Raw genomic sequence first — 22,441 nt, forward strand, 5'->3', positions numbered from 1 at the left:
TGAAACCACTCGTGTTGCTGTAAAAGGGATCAAGAGAGTGTCCCTGTAGGGAGAACGAGCACATGGAAACCCAAGGTCACGAAGAGGCAGACCTCAAACCAACCTGTCTGCCATCTATTTTATTTTTCTTCTGTGGCTGTGATCTCATCTGCTCTGGAGAACCAGCCAGCCTGGATGAAAGAGACGGCATCATTAACTTGCAAGTGTAAAAGAACAGTGGAGGTTTATCCACAAGTCAGTTGATCTGGTTGGAGCAGGAGGTTACGGAAGAGCGTGTTCGTGTTAGTATTACACTCCTGTGTTTTCTCCCTTTGAACAACTTCTTGGGAAGAGAAGCAGAGGAAGCTGTGGTAGCTTCACGCCACTGCACACCTACAGTCACTGCTGAACTTGGTGGTGCTGCTCAGCTGACACCAGTGTAAACAGCAGGGACTTGACTGTTTCTCCACAAGAACATGACCAACCGATGAGTGGTTTTAAGATAAATTTCCTTCCCCTGTGTTAGACTCAAAGCTGAAAGGATTTTCAAAGAAAAAATAGCCCTGTTTTCCACTAGTGCCTCAGGAGCTCAGAGCTGCTACGGAAGCACTTGGTGTCACCCCGGTACCTTATCATTCTGCAGAGCTAGAGAAGCACAGCCGGATGGCTTAATTCCACACCGCATCCAGGGACTTAACTGCTCAGCTCCAGGGAATTTCTGTGGCTCTTGTGTACCAAGTACCCAGCTGCTAGGGTCCGGATGGTGCTTCCAAACACCGCTAAAGTTGGCACCCACTTATCAGCTTCTAAAATAGCTCCAAAGTCTCAAGGATCTGGAACAAAATATGCCAAATAGGAAACTTGACCAGAATTTTAGACGAATAAAAGAGGGCTGAGAAATGATGCTCACACCGAGGGTAGAAAAGTCTTTAGCATGGGAAAGAAAAACAGGCAAAAGGTCAGATTTTTTTTTAGAATCCCACTTATAACTGCAGCTTCTGCCACTACCAGAGGCCAGGCTGGGTGATCTGGCAGTGGAAAACCCACTTGAGGTGTGAAGCTCTGATGCGTTTCACTGGGATGCCAGGACGGGGTTTGCACGGGAGTGCATTCAAAGTGAAATCACTGCCAGCGAAGAGACGCCTCCCAGTGCCTTTGCTTTCTACCCCCAGGACTCCAGTAACACCCAGGGTCTGTGCTGGTGCTCCAGGGCTAAGCTCATGTAAGATGAGCTCCAGCCCTCAGGAAGATGCTGAGAAACAACTAACGAGAACAGAGCCAACGAGCAATAAACCCTGTAGAGTTGTCCACTCCCAAAAGGTAGCTCGCAGCCCATGGAGTACGGGGAAGTCCTCTTGGCAGAAAGATCTGAGTCATAAAGAAAGTGAAGAGAAGGGAGAAGACAGAGTGACAAGGACAGGGCTGAAACGGGGAAGCGTCGTGTGGCGGCGACAAGCCCTGATGAGAGATGTTAATGCCACGGATAGGGCTGTGGTGACATTCCCATGCTCGGAGTTCAAGAAGATTTCCTAGTATGATTTGTCACTCCTGTGTTGTGGGGAGAGAGAAGGAAACATCCTGCAATATGATGCATGCTGAGAAGAGGATGAGTCCTTTGTAGCAGGGTAAGGATGCTGTACTTGGCCAGGCTGGCGCAGCGCGAGCACGTGTGTGTGCGAGGGGCGGGCAGGCAGCGTACGCTTCTGCCCTTTCCCTTCGGGTGGGCAGCACACTCCTTCCCCGGGTGCAAAACTAACCCGCTCCTCTCCCTTTTGCAAAGGTGGCCCAACGATGCCGAGCATATTTTCCTACCAGAGTGCCGAAGTCGACTGGTGTGAAGGCAACTTCGAGCGTTCGACGATCATTGCGGAGTACTACAACACCGTGAGTGCAGGCGCATCTGAAGGGCAGGCTGGGGTGGAAAGGCAGCCGGCTCCGGGCACCCAGGAGCTGCTTTTGGGAGACAAGACAGGACAACCTTGTTTTCTCTCCTCCTGCTCACTCCTTTGAACTTCCTGGTGTTGGAGAGTGCTGGTGTGGGACTTCTATTGCTTACAACAGCCAGTTGCTGACAGAATGAGCTGGAGCTGGGGGTACTTCTGGCACGTGCGGGGCTGAGTTCCCAGGGAGAAAACTCTGGCGGTGCTCCTTAGCCCAGATTTGCGAGATCCTGTTATACCAGTCCTGCAGCTCTCCTGCCAGCTGGGTTGTCGCGCACAGGGCTCATATACTCCAGCTAAATGTACAGGAGTGGCAGAATGAGAGACAGCTCTTGCATGAACCGTGTTGGGCAGGTTGGGAATCTGGAGCTCAAGACAGAGGAAAGCTGATGCATGAGCCAGTTTCACCTCCCCTGGTCCTTTATAATCCAGTGCCCGTCATTTGAATGCAGCCTCCTGGCTTAAGCGTGGCTAGAAGCATCTGTATCTGGCTGCAGAGGACTCAGTTGATAACCGGTCTCTGCAAGCGTGTCCTCCTACCTCAGCGCAATTACAGGCTAGCAGGGGTGTGAGGCATGTGGCTTTACAACCTTCCAAAGGCCTTGTTTACAACTTTTAGCAATTACTGTCTAACACTAGAAGCTCTTGTTCTCATGGAAATGTCTCTTCCCCTTTTTTTAAAGCATTTCCTGCTTTTAATAAATTGTCTATAATAACGATAATTCCCTCACCCGAGTCCCGCAGCTCCCCAGCTCTAATTGCCCAGCCAGGGTCGCAGAGGGGGGATGCTCGGGCTGTATGTAGTCACTTCTCTTTGAGACAGTTAACAAATAAGGATCTGCCAGTCCAGACCAAATCCTGCTTCCCTCTGGCATCCAGCTGAATGTGTTGTGCTGTTGCCTGTTTACTGGCACATCTCTGTCAGATGGGCTCAGAGCTGCAGAGCAAGGAGGTACAGAAACCACTGACACTCACATCAGCATTTCAAATGTAGCTGGAGATGCCAAAGGCCTCTGAGTGTCACTGGCAACACTGGAAAGGGACTGATTTCCACAAAGAGCAGGAAGTCTGAAAGTTACGTTTTTAATCAGAATTCATTCTGGGAGATAGATTTGCCACAGCTCCTCGTTTAGTACAGAGGCAGCATTTTTCAAATGTGTCTTTGGAGCTGAGACCCCACTTTCACAAGGATCCTGATTTACACCCAGACTGGTGTAAAGAGGCTCAGGATCCTTAACGCACCAGAAATATCTCAGGGGCTCTTCTGTGTCTAACCTCTCTGCAGCGCACTGCTAGACACCACTTGGTGTGACTAGATGTATAACCATCTTTCTTTGGACCCAAAGCCCTCTAATTCCCGTAAAACATTAACTCTTAGCTGCCTAGGTCATTTTGTGACATGGATTTCTAAATTATCTAGCTATTCTCGAAAACCCTACCCCGGTGCCTAGTTCTGGACTGAGCCATCTCCAGTGTTTCCGTACTGCACCACCATTGAAGCACTGGGCTTGTCGGGATGAATTTTCACTGGGTAGGACTCAGACTCAACATTCCTCCAGGAGAGGAAAACTTCTCCAATGCATGTTTCTGCACAGATGCAAAATAATGCGATACCAAGGAACAGAGAGAGATGTGGGCAGGACAAACCCTGCAGGATTTTTTCTGGTGATTAAACTAGCCCTTGTTCGTCCCTCTCTGTGAACACAGGGCACCTTTTTCCCAGCAGAGAAAGCTTTTTTTTTTGTTTCTTCACTGATGTACTTGCCAGGCTGGCTTTTACCAGTCCACAGAGCTCAGCAGAGTCCCTGTGCAGGCAGAGGGTATCACTTCTGCAGTTCCTGTCTTAAGATGTGATTCCCGTTTAGAGAAAGCAGCAGAGATCTAAACCTGCCTTGACAGCTGCCTGCATCAGGGCTGGCGTGTGATCTCTCCAAACACAGGGAGACAAAAGGGCAAACCCTCCTAAAAACTGCATCTGACAACAGCCCTCAAGGTTGCACCATGCTCAGGGCCAGACCTCGTAACCAACAGCAGGCGGGAGCACCACTCACATGGGCATCATCCCTCCGTCAGTCTGCACACGCCGGCTGGCATTGCCTGGCTCTTGCCCCTTCAGCAGCTCCAGGGGAGCCCCCTTCTTGCTCTGGGCTCTCTTGCAGGATCAGGCTTCGTGTGACATGCCCTAAAGAGGGAACTATGGAAATTGGACCAGATCACGATGCCTAGCTACCCCTGCTGGTTGGCAGCACGCTGCAGATCCCGATGGGGCGCAGGGCACTATCTCAGACGTGATTTTAGCAGCCTGGATCTCCTTCTCTTCTCCATTCATTTGTTCCCCGTATTCAGATTGCTTCCTCCCCGTGGCAAGCATTATGGGGTTTATCTCACTCCCTGCTCTGAGATAATTATATGAATATTTACTTCAGTGTCACTTTGCCAGAGTTTTAGACTCACTGGGCATCCAGCCAGCTCCTACCCAAGGCTCCTGCACCATTAAATCGGCAAGGCTTCCCAACGGAGCATCCTCTTCCACGCCTTCTTCCCAAGACTGCCCAGGGCTCAAGCAGGGTAGTTTTGTGCCAGCAGCAGCAATGTGCTGCTGAGAATTCCTCTGTGCCAGCCTCACTCTCTCTCAGGTCTGCTTGGGTTGGATGCTTTTGGTTAGAAATAAGCACCAAGGGTATGAGCAAAGAATGTAAACAGTATCTTTAAGTACTTAATAATACATGGTGGCTCATGATTGGACACAGTTCACCAACAAAGCACTATAGTGATTCAGTGACCCAGAAATTTATTGTCTTCTGGCTGTTCGTGGGAGAACAGTATTGTTGAGGGTCATCAGTCAGGGACTTGTCTTTCTACCCTCATTTCTTTCCTGAAATGACTGATCCAGGATGCTGGTAATGACACCCAAATCCTCAGCAGAGTCTCTGGCAAAGCAGCAGGAGCTCTGACACTGCCATACATCCAGAGCTCCCAGATGCTTCATAGCCTGGTGGAGATAAGCTCAATTGCAGGTGCAAACTACCCAGATGCACCCAGAGAAGCTCTCGCTTTCAGAGTGTGTCAGAGCCGTGACGTGCGCCCCGGCCCTCTGCACGGGCTCAGTAACCCCACAGCATCGCAGAGGCATCGCTCTCTGGTCTGCCCAGAGAGTCACGTGCGGGAGTGAGGCAGCTCCTTGCCCAGCTCTCTGCAAACATTAGACAAATGGATGTTTCCTGCCCCAAAGCACTGGCATGACACTGTGATGTCAGGACACGCAGCCCTGCCTTCTTTCTACTGCACAGGTTAGGAACTTGCTATACAGGTCTGGAGAGCCTCTGAGTATTCACTTCTGTCAGCCCTGTGGGCTCTTCTGTCAACTAAAGCTGGCTCACTGGCCTTTAAGTGAGTGAATGTACTCCAATGAGTCTTGCAGAAATCTCCTTTCACTGCAGAAAATGCCTGTCTTGAGCAAGGACCAGCACACGCCTTGGCTGCTATTGCACTGTTGCCATGCTCACAGAGCCAGGCAGAGCTCTGCAAACCAGCATCTCCTGTCCCAATCCGTATCGGAGGCTTGTTCTCACCCTGTCGTGGATGGAGATGCAAACAGGTTCTCTGCAGGTCTCTCCCTCCAGCTTAGGCTGCAAAGTGCCAAGCTGCAGAAGCCCTGGGGCCTTTCCCATGATCCTGCTAATGCACCAGGATTAGAGCCGTGTCACTGATCCTCGTGTCACTTTTCTCCGAGCAAAAGAAGGAAATGCCAGTATAGGGGAGCTTGGCTTAGGCACCCGGAGCAATAATTCACACTTGTTAGGAAGTGGGACATCGCTGTGAGCTCACACAGTGGAAAACCACAGGGCTGAGTCACTCTCACAGGTCAAAGCACACCTCGGCCCCATCACTGCTCTGTTATCTCCCTGGCATTTGGGCAGAGGGAGCTGGTGCCTCCTGGCCAGTATGACCCAGCTAGGTATAAGTAGAAGCTGTGCTGGGGGGACTCAGTGTGAGCAGAGACTCTGGAAAAACTTCCCAACGGGAGCACTGGGAGCAAAACCCTCCTAGCCACCTTTGAGATAGAGCTTGCCACATCCTAGAGGGAAGATATAAGACAGCACCTACAAATCAGGGTTTGGATCTGATGAGTGATGAAGATGCTGCATCGCCCACAGATGCAGTTTTGTAGCTGCTCTCCCCTAAGCTCTGAGTTTGGCTGCTCTGCAAGGAATCACTCTATCTTTTCGACGCTATTGGCACGGTTCCCCTGATTATCCCTCCCCTCTGATATCTGATCTTGCACATCTCATACCAAATTAATGAAGCGATAACACTGCTATCATGTAATTAATGGCACTGTCGCAATGGCCACCACAGCAGGGATTCAGACCTCTCTATATGCAATCTCAAACTCCCGCATTTCCTCACTTTGACGTGCATGCTGGCACTTGCACATTGCTGCCTTTTCTGCAACCATTTTCTCTCTTCTTGCTATCCCTGCTTGTCTTCCAAAAGTCTCTTCAAGCATTTCACAGGAAAAGAAATGTTTGCAACACAGTTGTTACTTTAACACACAGTTCGGTTTCTCGATCATTTCCAAAGAGTTTGACCTCAAGGGTGCAAGTGGGACCAGCACTTCCCTTTTCATACCTGGAACGGGAACAGGCCTGGATTTGGCTCTAAGCACCTACAGGAAACCAATACATTTGGCCCGAGAATTGCTGTTAACGGGAGCATCAGCTTGTTTCATGAAAGTCTTAGTGAAATTCAAGATTAATCTCCAGGTGTTAAAAGGAATAGAGATCTTACATCAAGCGTGAATTGTGTTTCCCTCTGGAATATGAGAGGGTGTGTTTCACATATATGACAACATCCCTGTGATTTGCAGCCCTGTTGCCATAAACTTAGATCCCACGGGACGTCACAAGCCAAGCGTCGATTTTGCAGTTTACCTGGTGCATGTAAGGGCTGCTGAGGGGTGAGACTCCAGCTGAGGAGGTCAGATTCCAGGCTTGGGGTCTGGGTCAGCATCTAGCTGGAAGATGAAAGGAAAAGGATTGTCAGGGTGAGATAAAAGTCGTGCTGGTGGCTTGCCAAATGGCATTTTAGCAGATGGCTCTGCCCTGCTCTTCCAGAGCCCCACAGAGCTGTCTGGCAGGTAAAATGTGGCACCACAGTCCCAAACTTTCATGAAGAAGAAAGGTTTCCCCTGTGCTTCCCTGTGATAACCCTTTACTGAGTTTGCAAAATCAGGTGAAAAAGCCAGGGTAAGAACCTGTAGACAGTAAGGATTATTTCAAACTTATTCCCCTGTAGCTGCAGGGTGGAGCGGGCCTGATCCAGCAGATCCAGGTCTGAGCACTTGCTGCTCCTCCTCAGGTCCCTCATTTTGCCCATCAGCATCTGCCGTTCCACGAAGCACTGGCACCTTCAACCAGCCCAGGCAGCAGCAACAGGCTGAGCCCCAGTACCATCCCCTCATCCCCAGACAAATCAAAGTCTGCCAATGCAGTGATTTTGCAGAGTTGGACACCGGGGCAGAATAATTTCACTGCATTCATTCCCTAGGTATGTTTAAAGGAGGTTTATGACTTCATGTAATTACTAGTGTCCAGAATACCTCCTCTCCACAGGCCAAGTGGCTTCGCACATGACACTACAGGATGTCACCTCAGTCCTGCCTGTTCCCGCCTACCAACGTCCTGCTTGTTCTGCTGCTCTCCACCGCACCCACTCCCAGTTAACTGTGGTTTTCCTGACTGTGGCTTGCCGTGGTGGCCTAGCTCCTCACACCCACCCAGCTCCTCGCAGAGGCCCAGCCAAAAGGGGCAGAAGCCATCCAGGGAGTTTCTGGCAGGTCTGAGTTGACAGGAGAGAGAGATGGTTGCAAACAGAAGAGCTTTGGCAGCTTGCTTGAAGGCACTGGGCCACTGAAGAGAAACCATCACCCAAAAGGGGCACATCAGCTTATCCTGGGCTTGCTGACCCCAGAGGTGCCTGCAGAGACAGCCATTGCTGCCACAGCAAGAGCTGTCCTTCCAGTTCCAGCCTCTCTTCTCCAGAAACGCCTCTGCCCTCTCCCTGTGCCAAGAGCAATCCCTGCTTCCACACGATGCTTTCCATTGGAGATCAGTATCCTCTTCACACATGAAGACACTGAGGCACATGGTAGGATGGGACTTGCCCAAGATCATGCAATAAGCTGAACATGCCTCTTGTTTTTCAGATCAGCAATGTAAGCTTCTTTGTCCTTTCTCCTGCTCTGCTCTACCTGAACCGGCAGTACTGTCAGCGGCGTGCCTTGCCCTTGTATGTCATCTCTGGCCTGCTCCTCTGCGTAGGTGGGTGCCAAGGTTGGGAGAAGACTCTGGCAAGCTGTCTGTTCATTCATGATACCATTGGAGGCTGGTTCTTAGTGGCCAAAGCACAGTGGCAGGCTGGGGTGAGAAACCAAACAGCCGCGTCTGTTTGAAGCCCTGCAGCTCATGGTTCCTGCTGGCTGTGGATGCACGGCTTCCAGCCAGTCAGTCCCTGTGGTGCTGTGTGACTGATTCACTCAGGCCTCCATTAACACCAGGGACCGTGCTCTGCTCTTCAGGAACGGTGTCTTTAGGAATGGCCCCCAAGAACTTTCCAGGCCAGATGAATTTGTGTGAGGATGGAGCTTTGCTGACACCAGCTGTCCTTGCTCCTTGCAGGTATCTTCTCCATGTACTTTCACATGACCCTGAGCTACGTGGGACAACTCTTGGATGAGCTCTCCATCCTCTGGACGCTGGCTGTGGCGTATTCCTTTTGGTACCCAACGATTTACTTCCCCCGGTGCATCAAGACCAGGTACGACTCAGAGTGACGTAGGGTTGCAGGTTCTAAGAGGGGGGATGGGACATTGACATCGATGCGTGTGACCCACAGATCCCCCCCAGCCCCACAGCCGGCTCCCCTGCAAGGTGTCAGCACTGAGGTTACTGCAGTTTGCTTTGGGACCAGACCCTCCATCACTCAGTGGTGGATGTGCTGACAGGGGAAGAGTAAGAAACCCTCCCACGGGGAAGGGCTGTGCTGGGTTCCTGTCAACTGGAGCTGTTCGTCTTTGTGAAGCTGCAGAGGAAACTTTGCATGGAGAATTTAAAAATTAATTATGAAATGAACTGTTCCTGAGCACGGATATGCAATTACCCATGCTGTTAAACTGTTACAGCATGCCCTGCCATCCACAGAGAGCTTTCCCTGAAGGCTGATGGGGTTTCCCATAGGACAAGCTGGTCCAGGATAACACCCCACATTTCAAAGGTTTTTTGCAGGAGGGCTGGCTGGGCTAGAGGAGCTGAGCAGAAAGGATGGGGATACTGGGTGGGCATGGATCAGCAGAAACAGGAGCCCAGCAGGGCTTTGCTCAAAGGAGGGTCCCAGGCTGGCAGGCTTGCTGGAGCCCGCTGAGCCAGCCCTGCTAGAAGCCTCGCAAAGGCCTGCTCCAAGTCTGCCCTTCCCATGCCAAAGAGGAGGTCACCGGGAGTTCACTGTGGAGACGCGGCTGGGGGAGAGGGGAAGCGACTTGGGAAGGGATTTGCATGTGAAAGGCCCCTCTGAGCCCTATTGTTGTTCAGTCAGCCCAAATCTGCCTGTTTGCTCGGCTCCAGCCCCTGCCCACCACTGCTGGGACTCCTGCTTTGCAGCCCCTCCCTGCCCAAAGCTCCCGATGCCTTTGCCTCTCAAGGCTTGTCTCTGGCATCACCACGACAGTGCCCAAGTTACCTTCTGGGCTGTGTTCCTTGCTCTGTCATGGACTAAATGGGGGGCTTTGGGCAAAGCACAGATATAAACAGATACCTCAGCCTTCCTGCCAGGACTACTGCAGAGGCTGAGGTCAGCTGCAGGTTGGAGGTGCTGGAGGGGTTTCCTCTCTCAGGCAATGAGCAGGACCTCTCCCATCCTTATCCTTCCATACTGCAAACTTTGCGGGCACTGACACTCGCTCCCAACTCCCTTTAGGAAGCATTTCTTCTGGTTGACTGGTGTCACAACCCTGATCAGTACCTTGATGTCCTTCATCAAACCAGCCATCAATGCCTACGCGCTCAACTGCATCGCCTTCCACCTGCTGTACCTGACACGGCGTGAGCTGAAAAAGTAAGGAGGGGGCTCAGAGGGGTTATCTGCAGGTCTGTCGCATGCTCCTGGCAGGCTCACATGGCAGTGACTCTGTGCACAACAGTGAATCAAACCCGTGCCTTCATCAGCCACATGTTGGACTATCAGTCTGCAAAGAATTGGGGCAGTCTGGGAAGGATCGGGAAGAGGTACAGGCAGGACTGTGGGGAGTGGGATACAAGAAGGCCCTCTGGCCCAGGTGCCATGCAGAACAGCAGCAATCCATGGGACAAGTGTTATCTCCTTTTCCCCAGCTGCCACTTCTGCAGCTCCTTCCTGCTTGTGGGGGATTTAGGAACCAGTGTGGGGTTGGGAGAACCCACCAGGGTGTGGGGAGAAAAATACGAGTTCCTTGGCATCTCCTAGCATCATCCTCAGACCCACAGAAAGTCAGAAACCCTCTCTACAGAGCCACACTTCTCCAGTTCTTGTGGTCTGATGAATACTCTCCAGAAGAAACTCGCTGGGTTTTGCCCTCTTGCATTAGCATTCACAGACAGGAACCAGCCCTCTTTAAAACTCACTTTCCTTCCAACACGATCCTCTGCTTCTCCTCCCTCACTGTGTCTTCCAGGTGCGATGACAAAAGGGTTCATCGGATGGCCACAGCCATGGTCGTGTGGTGGGTACTGGCCATCAGCAGCTGGATAAGCGATAGGTGGCTCTGCGGGCTCTGGCAAGCGATCAGCTTCCCCTACTTCCACAGCTTCTGGTAAGGGCTCCAGCGTAGAGGTAGGAACCCCAGCCCAAACATTTCAGGGGCTGCAGGGCCACAGCTAAGGACAAACGGCAGCAAGGATGTGATACTCGACCGGGGAGCAGCCGCATCTCAGCCCAGCCCTCTCCCCCTTTCCTCTGTCGCTATTGATGCTGCTCCTCACCCTGACCCGAGCCCAAGAATTTGGGTCTAATTACTGCTTAATATCCCTTCCTTCCTCCGCACCAGCCAAATGGTGTTTTGCAAGTGAAATTGTTCTGAAAGTCCCTCTAGGTAAGCAGCTTGCTTTCAAAGGGCTGCATCTGCTCCCAAGAAGCTGCGTGAAGTGGCAGCGTTCCTTGAGCTGCTTTAATAGCCAAACTGAAAGATGGGGATTTGCTTGGGAAAGACGTTTCAGTGCTGGCCAAGTGTGGCTGTGTGTGCTGCACGCAGCGCACATTCTCAGATTCGTCCTCACAAATCACTGGGATGACCGGGACAGACACCCAGCGCTGCTGGGTTAGGCCAGGCAAGGTTGGAATAGGTGGTTTGGGGCTCAAGTCCCCTGTGTCACCCCATCCCCTCTGCGCAAGGAACTGCCCCTGCTCCAGCTCACAGAGCTCTCCTAGGATTTCCCTGCAGGCACGAACCCTGAAGGACCCACCTTGTGGATCACGGGACCGGGACCTTTGCCTGCCGTTGCCGTACCTTGGCTCTAGCCTCACGGTGGCAATGCCGGCCACACGCGGTGCAGGAGGAGCAGATGGAGTTACCCCTGTCCAACCCACGTCTTTTTGGTTTCCTTGCCAGGCATGTGCTGATAGCCTTGTCCCTCCTCTACTGCTGCCCGCTGGTCATCTACTTTCACGTCAGCTACGAGATGCCATCGTTCAAGCCGAAGCTAGAGTACTGGCCCAGCGACTCTTGGCCTGTCGTGGTGCCTTACGTTGTCCTGGAGGAATCCCACAAGCAGTGCTAGAGCCGGTTGCCCTCAGGCATCCCTCGGGCATGGGGTGTGTGATGCACACGTGTGCGTCTGCATGGGGGACACCTCGGCCGTGTGCCTGTTCCTCGGACAAGGGCAATGTGGCTAGCGGATGGGGCAGGGACCAGCTGAGGCCTTGTGATGCTGGGCGTGAAGCAGAGTGGGAGCTCACAAGGTGCCTTGGAAGACTCTGCCCAGCCTGGTGTCTGGGGAACCGAAGATCTCCTCCTCCAGCAGATCCTCACTGAGAAGGGGAGGGAGATGGTGCTTCTTCTGTGTCTTCTACATTACTCAAGCGGTGGCGTCCCTTGCTGACAAGGGCTCAGCGGAGAACACAGAAGCCAAACTGGTGACAGCTGGGTTTGTTGGGGCTGCTCTAATTATTAACTTTATTTATTGATGTATGTGGTCTTGCTCAGGAGAGCTGTGCATTAAAGCTATGGACGCTGACTTGCACTGAGCCCCTTTCTTTCCCCTGACTGCACCACATCCCCCCTTATCTGCCAGTCACTCCCCCAGACAGGGTGTCTGCAGCTCTCTCTGACCTAGGGAGAGCTGTTTATAAAGAGAAATCCTCCTGGGTGATAGCCCAAAAGAGGCTCGACCCCTTCTTCAACCCCCAGTGGCCCTTGCTCCTCCGCAGCTCTGACAGTCTCCAAAGGCCCTGCATAATTTGGAGACGACTCTGCTTGCTGGTGGCAAGGGCTGGCTGGTGGCAGAGGTAGGAGCCAATACATTAGTTAAACATGTCAGAAGCTTTGCAAGAACAAAGAGAAGATGTAAAGCCTCAGAGAAAGACCACTGCTGTGACCCAGGTACAAAGCGATGCTTTCCAGGTTCTCCCCACAGTGTAACAGCGAAGAAGTTGCTCTCGCAGCCACAGGACACGCTCCTGTTCTTCGAGCCTTGCTGCATTACAGCCACGAGTTGAACGACATCGTGGGTCTGGGTCCTCGCACAGCCAGCAGGGACTGTCTCTGGAGAGCACCAAGAGGCTGGCAGAGCGGCTGGGGTGGCTCCCTGCGACACAGCCACAAGGTAAAGTCACTCCAGGGAGCACAGGCCTTTTGGGTCCCTGTGAGCAAAGCAAAAACAGAAGCACCCTGGGCTTAAGCAGAAGGTGCTGCGCAGCGTGCCACGCAGCCTGTGCCGTGGCCCTCCCGTGGCCGCTGCCACCTCCTGGGTCCCTCTGCAATGGTCCCCAGAGCCACTAGATGGCAAATTTGGCTCATGAACCCCGAGCCGTATTCCGTCTTGGGAAAGGGCTGCCTTGCTCAAGGACTGAACCCACAGGCCTGGTCCCCCACTGCTCTCTCCATCCCCCAGCACCGGGGTCAGACACCTCTCCACCAGCATGGCCAGCGATGGCACACTTGCACAAGGTGCAGGACAAGGGGGACTCGGAACTCCAGCCTTTGTATGCCCTTGCCTCCCCGTGCCAGTGCCCACCTCCTCTGTTTGCCTCTTTGTCTCTCCTGCACGCCATCACTCTCACCTCTCCCCTCGTCACCCAGTCTCCCTTTCGCTGACCCTCCCCGTTTTGCTCCCTCTTGCTCTCCCCCCACCTCACCCCTTCCCCAGCCCATCACATTCTTCTAGAGCCTATTAATAACTTCTGGGCAATTGCACCGGGTCCCCGCTGGGCTCGGCCCCTCCGTCGCCACTGCCCTGCGCAGCCACTGAGCACGCCGGCAGCAAGTTCAAAAGTGCAGCGGGGCTTTCACAGCCCCTCTCCCCGTCAGGGGGTGGAGGAGGCCGCTCGCCAAAGAAAGGCCGCGTTGCCAGGGAGCTGGCACAGGAAAAGGGGGTCACCTTCACCCCCGACAGGACCGCCGGAGATGGACAGGCACCAGCAGCCCCGTGGGCCGGAGATGCTGAGAGAGCCACGAAGGGATGGAGGCTGGGGCGTGGGCGAGGAGGTCTAACCGGCCACCTCCAGCGGCGGAGACGGTGTGATGCTCGGCGGAGAAACCCAGCAAAATCCCCCGTGCGGTATGGTAATAAGGGAGGTGTCCCGGGTGCCGCTGCCTTGAGAACAATGTTGCTGCAGTTCAGTGACTGTAACAGGCCCCGATGACAGCCGGGGCCGCGTTAAAAATGCCTATTCAAGCAGATCAAGACATTGAGAGGCCTCGTGGGGATCTAAAACCCTCAGGGATTTCTGGATGAAGCCAGAAGCTGAATCCCCAGCCCTGGGAACCTGGGGAGGGGGTGGGGGTGGGGGGGGAGAGAAAGAGAGAAAAGAAAAGAAACCCACAAAGCAGCTTTACAAGGACTGCAGCGCCCGAGGCAGGGCCTCCTGCTCCAAGCGGGGCTGTAGCCTGAGAAAGCAAAGCAGTCCTGACACCAGCGTGTGAGTGTGGTCTGGGCATCCACCCCCAGGGTTATCGGAGGCTGGGGTCACACCTCCGAAACGTCCCTAGGCTGCTGGGGATGCTCTGTCCTTCCTGCCACAGCTCCAGCTCGTGGGGCGCAGCCTGCACCGCAGAGCTGACAAACACCCTATAAAAACCAGCGGGGCTGTCAAAGGGACGAGTCAGGGTGGTTTTGCCTTGAGCTGAAAGGGGTCCTGCAGGGATGACCAGCATGCTGAACTGGTAAAGCTGGGAGCCCTCAGAGGGTGAAAGGCAACAATGGCCCCTTCTCACCCCCCCCCCCCCCCGGCCATGGGGAGTTCTGCACCGGGACCCTCGGCCGTGTGAGTGCCTCTCGGTGTAACCAGCCAGCGAGCTCAGCAGAGCTACACAGGAAAACAGGCAGGGCAGGAAGAGCTGCAAATCCGCGCGCTCGGGGATCTGAGTTAGGACTGGTCAAAATTAAACCTATCCTTATTTTTGCCAGATGAGCCTTAACCCGGATCATTTCCCTGATTTGGTTCCCCATGTGGCTGCCTAAACCACAAGAAAAGAGGCAAGAGAAGGAGCAGGAATGAGGAAGAGGACAGGCTGCTCCTTTCAACTGATGCCAGATTAAGGAGGCTGTGAAACAACGGCATCAGTTGAGTCTATTTGGTGCAATTGCAACACAAATGAAATAATAACGTTGATAATGCACCGGTCCTGCAGCATCAGGGATTAACAGTTACCTGTTCTGCTGCACCCAATTGCCTCCTGCTGTCACAGATTTACACTGCAGGATTTGGCTCACAGACTTGAAACTTTTCAAGGCGGAGTGATTTATCTGTAAAAGACATTGCACATTCATGGACTTGCATTAATAATGCAAAAGTAATTAATAATAACCCAGTCTCTGCTCTTAACAATGTCAGGAGAAGAAATTGCTTCATTGGAGTTTCATCTTATGCCTTTTGCAAAAGATCTTTATTTGTTAACTGTCTCCAAGAGAAAGAAGATAATAGTTTTGAAACATGGAACGGATGTCACTAGGTCCTGGGATTTTATTGCCAGCCTGGTAATCTTCACGATTGATTTAAAGAACCCTCTGCTGGAGTCATGTTAAAACAACATTGATTCAGCTTTGATTTTTTTTTTAATCTCCTAGGTCTGCAGTCAAAACTTTGAAACCACGAGCGCAAAGGGGCTAAGAAACCCAGGAAGGAAAGAGATAAGCTCCAAGAGTTATTACCTCTAAAAGTCTTGTTCTTTCAACTCAAAGTGCTACTTCTGAGGTTTGACAGAGGATTTCCAACTCAGGGGCTGGCAATGCTGTTACACCCAGCCCACCACTGCTAGGAAAAATGTTTGGGTTTTTTTTTCCACTGTTTTACCTACAACCTCACGATCCACTTTTCATAGCAGACAAAATTAGCCATAGGGACACAAACAAATGCCAGGATTTTCTGGATATTGATGGCTATTCTGGACAGATCACCTGAAAGTGGTATTTCAGCAAATATTCTGTCCCTGTGTTTGCAGCAGTGAGGGTCTTGCAGTCCCCTGCCGATGCCTTTCCATATTAGCTCACGCAGTGGCTGCCCACAGAATTGGGGCCGGTTTTGTCCAGTGATGTGGGTAAAAGTCAGCTCTCAGTGAGAAGCACAGCCACTACATGGCCAAATAAAGCAGCTGACAAAAAAAGCTTTTTAATCGAATGATTTCTTCAGCTCTTTCTATAAAACCCCATGATTTGGTTCCACTTAGTAAGACATTCTTGCTGCTGTTTTCAGAAGAAAAACAAGCAGTTCACATTTGTCTGACAAAGTGGTTCAAATAACTTCCATTCCCTAGTAATGGCTGCTATCAAAATACCTAAAATGGGAGGATTAATTTTTCTGTGCCTTCACATTACAGCTCAAAACCTGGTTTCAATTAGGACTGTTCTCCACTTTTTTTTATTCACTTTCTATGAACATTCAGTCGCTTGGGTCCTGATTCACGAGCTCACTTAAGCACATGTTTTTTTATAAGTGCCTGAACATAAAACTGAATCAGGTTGCTCTGAAATGGCACACTTAGTTTCACTGTCACAAATATTTAACAAAAGGCAAAGATTTATCTCAAATGCTGAAGTATTCACCAAAAGCAACATTCAATTGTGCATCGGGTTATAAAATTCACAATCTGCAATCGATGCTGCATTTATTTAGATACGCCTTCCATAAGAGACCAGCTGTCTCAGTTCACTAAAATGCTTAAGCATATGTTTAATTTTAAGAATATGAATAATTCCATTGATATCAATGGCACTTGCTTGCACGTAAGAATGTATTTTGCTGGGCTGGAGCCAGAAATAGTGCCATGTCATGCCAATAAAGTGCAAACTGCAATATTTCTCTAAGTGCTTTCTGGGACCAATTTAAAAAGTAATCAATGAAAAACTGTAATGTGAAAATGCAAAGACTAATATATGTGAGATTTTGCTGTTTACTATCCTAATATTGCCAAGTATTAACATCCACCAGAGCACTGCCAAGTGAAATCGAACCAAATCTGTGAAGCAGAGCAAAAACGGCAACAAGTTGAAGTTGTTCTTCGTCATGAATCATCCTATCAGACTTAAAGATTGACTCATGTAACATGGAATAACACTCACCACCCTTACAGAAAGACCTTCATAGAGATTAAAGACAGGGTCTGCCACCACTTGTACCATCCTCAACAGGAACTAACTCTGTTCAGCCCAGAGAGCCAGTCCAGGCTGAAGCGGGTGCTTGAAAGGGAGAACAGGATCTGCTCAGCAGAAAAGTGCCTGGAACAAGGATGACTTTTGATGATCAAAATACCACAGAGCAAAGGGTAACAAAAAACACAGTTTGGCTTTCCTGCTTACTGTGCCTTGCCTTCTAAAAACTCTCCGAATTGCTCTGTTATGGGGAACGGATGAAAATTCCCAGGTTCCAAACGCTTTAGCTATTTGTACTTGTTCTCATAACTTTACTCATCATGAGTCCAACGGTTCTGATGTTGCCAGTGACCTGCACGGACCTGGGACATACCCCTTATTCCCCTGGGACGGGATCATCATCCAAACAGCTATATATCCATATGCAAATGATTGCTGTTTTCAAGCTGCTCATGAGCGACCTTATACACTGCCCATACGGCACAGTAATATGTTTTCCACATATGTCAGATGTTTCATGACACATTTCACGCATATATTTAAAATAGATTTCATAGCATACAAAAATGCACAGGAAATGGAAGAAAATGGCCTGCATCTGCAATGTTTACATAAGGCGTTTCAAAATTGCATGAAATGTGTCCAAATTGATTGTATTCTTCACCTATCTCAAATATTGATGGCATATAAAATGGATTCCTTCATGAGCATGTATTACATGCCTTATTTTGATGCCTGAGCAACAAAGGGAAAGAATTTGTTACAGCTCTGCCTCCACAGCGTAGCTACAGAGACAATTCTCAGTTCTCCCCGTGTTGGTCAAAATCGTATTTGTCGCCTGTGTTTGTCACTTCAGCTTCCAACCTGACTCCCCTGGAACCACGCTGGCGGGGCCTTTGTGCAACAAGAGCAAGCTCCAAAGTGTCTGAGACGTGCCACGCCGCCAAGAGAGGACTTTGCTGCAAGCAGGTGCGCTATTGTCTCACGCTATTGTCTCACAGGTGGCGATATCAGCGATAACGATTAAGTTTCAGCGGGATAAATTTCAGCGTGGTGGGGCCAGCCAAATTCCTTGAGTCACAGGCAAGATTGCAGAGCTTGGAGGATTATCTGAACTGTTATCATATCTGAGCTAGCTAGATTAGAGGTGGTTTGCATACATTTACATACGTGGCAACCCCACCTCCAGTTGCTGTGCAGACAGGTGAAAGCTCATTTCACACCTTTCCAGCAAAACAGCTTAGTTTTGCTGGAATCTGCCATGAGAGCAGCTGACCCAGAATCCACAGAAATCCAAAATTCATACTGATTTGAGCGTTACAGGCTCTGAAACGCTGCTCCACCAGCTCTGGGTTGCCTCACAGCCTGCTCTGAGTATAGAGAGGATCAAACCACCAAGGCTGGGTATCTGCTGATGTGGGAAACGGCCAGTTGCTCTGAAAACCACCAAGCTGACTTCCTGGGGTTGGAAATCGCAGAAACACCAGTCCCAAGAGGAAAAGGCACCACACAGTGTGAGTCTGAGCTCAGAATGCTCAGAAACCTGGGAAGCATGAGTGTGCAGCCACTGGACTGCTACGTTAGAGCCCTAGGAAACTCCAAACACTGGAAGTGCCTTGGGAGAGGGTATATCTCAGTGTATTTGGCTGGGATAGTAACTCCTGGTGGCTTTTTGGACCCTTCAATCCAGAAAACAACTCAGAACAGGCTTTTTGGTGCTGGTCAGACTCCCCTACTGATCTCCTCCTATCATGTCCTATTTTTCATCTATTTTTTCCCCCCATCTGGTATTAGGTATTTAGGTATAACCTAAAGGTTATCCCGTCTAGGGTGACAGTCACCGGTCAGAAGGTGGCCTCTCTCTGAGCATGCAGATGAGCACCTTTCAATGACTTTGGCATCAACCAAAAGAAGCCCCACGCAAAGCAGACACAAATTTCGGTAGTGAATCTCCCTCCCTCCTATTGTACCGTGATTGTGTTTGCTCCAACGGGCACACAAGGTGCCTGGGCCCGTCTTCTCCAGCCTGCACTTCTGCCAGCAGCTCGTATTCAGTGCTGGACCAGTCCAGCTTGTGAAATGCTCTTCGTGGCAGGTCCAGCCGGCTGGCGGGTTTGGCACGACACAGACCGTTACATCACTTGGCCAAACCTGACCTCTGTCTGCAGGGCACAAGAGAAAGGTACCGTCATCCGACGGCTGCTCAATAGCCAGGCGAAACGAATTGATAGGTGTCAATTCAGCCTGCAGTGGACCAGTAGCTACATTATAATGCCAACCTCACCTTTGGTGTTAATGAGGCCCCTTCATTAACAGCCTTGAGCAGAGGGGTCAGGGACTGAATAGACACAGGCTCCTTTCTCACCCAGAAAGCTGGTCCTTCTCATTCAGAATTGAAGCACGTTGGCGGGGGAGTTTGAGGACGCTTGTGCTGCCCATGTTGCATCTGCAAGGGACATGACGTATTTGTGACTATTCATCTGGTTCTTTTCACCAGCACTAAATACACAGAAAGAATAAAATAAATTCTCATTGTGTTCCCGCTTACTAAGAAAATTTTCCCTCTTCCTTCTGGTTTGGAGGGTTATTGTACATTAAAAGCCTTCTGCATTTTTCAGTAGCTATAGTACGCTATAATTTAGATTTTCCTCAGGCACAAAAGAACTTAGTTAAGCTAAACTGTATTACAGTGTGGGTTTGTGTTGGTTTTCTTCCTACTAAGTCCTTCATTAATAAGGGAACTAAAGAATTTCCAAGCTGTCTATAATTTTTCCCAGATGCAGCTAGTAGTTGCTAGGAGTATCTTTTTGGCAATCAGAGTTTTGGGCTATTAACAATCTGGACTTTCGCTATACTACCCTGGTGTTAAATATGTGCTGTGAATACTGTAGTGCAGAGTGTGAATTGGAGAAGGAGGGGAAGGCAAAGCAAAATCGTTTTTAGGAGAATAAATATTGCTCGGCTTAACAGCTGATTTGAAGGAGCATGCTTCCCTGCAGGGATCTCGATGCTGATTAGCAAACCAGGAGCTCTGCTTCACCCGAACAAGCGTCGTTGCAGAACTAACTCTCTCCTCACTCACAGCTTCCCTCTCTGTCACTACCTGTCCTGTGTTCTCCCTGGCAGCCAACACGGACAAGCCCTGCAGTGCCACGAACTGAAGACAACAAAGGCCACGGACAGCCACACAGAAAGCAACACCCAGCTCGGTGCCACCAGAGAAACCGAATCCTCTGTTGACTTCAGGTTCAGGGCGTTTTCTGAGGCTGTACGGAAGGACATGACACTGTTGTTGGCAAAGCCACGGTAAGTACCAGCGGAAAGATCTCTGCCCCTTATCACCTAAATCACCATCAGCTCTTCGTTTCGACTGCAGGTGTGTGCGTCTTGGAAACGCCACCGAGTATTTGGCTCACGGGACGTGCCTCATGAATGTCGATGAAGACCCCTGCAATCATTTTGCAGCTGGTAAGAGGCGGCGGTGAAGTGACTTACACACGTCCAGGGGAGAACTTAGGGGTCTTTCAACTCAGTCACGTTGCATATGGACACAAAGTGGAAGCATGTATTTTCTCAGAGAAACCCTGCTCAAATGCAAGATTTGTGTCTTAATCTTTAAGTCCATGGGACTATTACAAAATCGTAACTTTTCTGCACTGCCTGACTCTTTAAGTGCTGGAGACTGCCTTGCTTGTTGGCTGGCGGGGGTCCGAGCCACTCAAAGCACAGACTGGCCACAGAAGTTGTGGTACTTTTGCTGCAAAATGAGAGGTGTTGCTTGGAGGCTGGCGGGTAAGAAATTTGGGCATCTCGGGTTGTGTGGCAATTGGAATTGCCTGAGGGGGTGCTGTGTGTGTTTGAGGGGGTCAATGCTGTGTTCCCGCAGAGAAGGGGAGCTGAGGAGGAGGGAGGAGAGGCGCCTGGAGGAGCAGTTCTGACGCCTGGTGCCAGAAAAGCTGGGGTGGGCTCTGTCGCGGCTCCGTGCCTGCTGGCCAGACCTCCCCCAGGTGTCTGTGGAGGCCCGAGCGTGGGCCGCGCTGTCCCAACTCACACGTGACACAACTTTCCCCACCGAAGCACTAGGACTCTCTTCTCAAACCCTCAAGTTGTTGCCTCCTTCACTCGTTCTCCCCAAGAACAGCCAGGTTTGGCCTGTAAAGCAGCCACGGTGTGCACTTGCAGGAAAGAGAAATGATGTGTTGTACCTTCCCAGGGCTGTCGACTAGCCTGTGCTGGGGGAAACACCCCAGAAATCTTTCCCATCCCTGGGTTTACCTGGCCAAGACAGGGACAAGTACGGTGCAAAGTGTTTTTTCCACTTTATTTTCCACACTCCCCTTTATTTTCCACCCTCCCCAGCTCTCAGGGGACAGAACCAGTCCTTGGCATAGTCCCTCCCCGTGGGCCAAGCCAGATTAAACACATACCTTTCAGTCCAAGACAAGGATCGTTGAAACAAGACTCTGGAAAGAAAAATAAAAAGCCCAAACAAAAATTAGGGAGAGCTGTCATGTTTCATTTGCATATTTGAATATGCAAATAAGATCTGTTTCTTATCCATTGGCACTGGCCCTACTGTAGATGGCAGCAACACAGCAGATCTCTGCCAGCATACAGTGCCACAAAGACGCTAATTGGATTTGCAGACGCTTATTGCAAAACCCAGAAGTTGCTGGAATGGATATAAAGAAACAGGAGCTCAGCCCACGGCTGCCTTGGGTGTGAAGGCACTCAGCTGACAGCTCGTTAGCTTGAGATGTCCCTGCAAAATTAGAAGTTTGGAGGAGCCTCGGTGGCTGCTGGCTCCACCTTCCCCAGCACCTGAAGCTCCCAACACACTCGCATCCAGCCTGGCAAATTTTCTACCCTTGGCCATGATTTTTTGTTGGAGGGGGGCAGGGGAGCTTGAAAAGAAAGCCGTGAGTAAGCTTGATCAGTCACTGGGCTGGAAACTGCTCAGAACCGGGAACGCTAGTGGAGCAAGAGTTGGTTATAGGAATTTATCTCCTTGAGTATTTTCACAGTTGAATGTACGGAGCTACCCCAGCACATTTGAAATGAATCCACTCGCACTGCTCGTCCCAGCACAGAGCCCTGGGGTGCTGGCTTGGAGCAGGCGTCACTAGAACGGGGCACCCCAACTTCTTCAGTGTAGTTCAACAGCCAGGACCCCGCCTGAGGTGCCGTGGAAGCTGAGGCACCTAATGCCGGGTTTCCCGTCCCTCACTTGGAAGTGTCCAAGGTCTTGCTCAGATCCCACCCCAGGCCACAGAGCAGCTGAAAGCTGGAGGAGCGACCTGGGTCCAAATCAGCAGAAGTAAATACGACTGTGCTGAAATGGGAGGGCAGTCCAGGTCCCACGATGGAACAGCACGAAAGCAATGGTTAATACCGGGCTGGGCAAAAATAAAGGCACAGAAAAATTGTCATCGATGGGAATTAAGATAAAAAGCAAATTCTAACGATGTTTCAGAGAAAGCAACAGACAAGTTTTGAGGAAAAAAAAGTGAAAAAGTCAGGGTCTAGTGTGTCTGAGCAGCATCTCTTCCACAAGGAAGAAATTCAACAGAGCAAGAGCGGAGTCAAACTTGGGAAAGACGAAGACATTTCCAGAAAAGCTTCAGGCCTGGGAGCATGTAACCACCAAGGACTGTGATGAGGCTGTGAGTGAATAGGTAGCATTGG

The 22,441-nt window shown here is 50.8% G+C and overlaps 1 protein-coding gene across 1 annotated transcript; it reads left to right on the forward strand.

Annotated features, from left to right (window-relative positions):
• The first annotated feature begins 1,770 nt into the window (after nucleotides 1–1,770).
• ACER1 (alkaline ceramidase 1) lies at nucleotides 1,771–11,728 on the forward strand. The gene is made up of 6 exons (XM_009948286.1): nucleotides 1,771–1,863; nucleotides 8,128–8,242; nucleotides 8,600–8,738; nucleotides 9,894–10,031; nucleotides 10,627–10,764; nucleotides 11,560–11,728. Exons 1-6 carry the CDS (start codon nucleotides 1,771–1,773, stop codon nucleotides 11,726–11,728), a joined length of 792 nt encoding a protein of 263 aa, XP_009946588.1.
• Nucleotides 11,729–22,441: the final 10,713 nt, after the last annotated feature.

This window comes from Leptosomus discolor, chromosome 24 (genome assembly GCF_034619465.1).
Source record: "Leptosomus discolor isolate bLepDis1 chromosome 24, bLepDis1.hap2, whole genome shotgun sequence".
Classification (NCBI taxonomy): Eukaryota; Metazoa; Chordata; class Aves; order Leptosomiformes; family Leptosomidae; genus Leptosomus; species Leptosomus discolor.

What these genes read in the sequence shown, in the direction of transcription:
- ACER1 (XM_009948286.1), top strand. Translation starts at nt 1,771, where the DNA reads ATGCCGAGCATATTTTCCTACCAGAGTGCCGAAGTCGACTGGTGTGAA. An exon ending in CCCCGGTGCATCAAGACCAG is followed by an intron (nt 8,739 to 9,893) that starts GTACGACTCAGA and finishes AACTCCCTTTAG; the next exon opens with GAAGCATTTCTTCTGGTTGA. An exon ending in CCCTACTTCCACAGCTTCTG is followed by an intron (nt 10,765 to 11,559) that starts GTAAGGGCTCCA and finishes TTTCCTTGCCAG; the next exon opens with GCATGTGCTGATAGCCTTGT.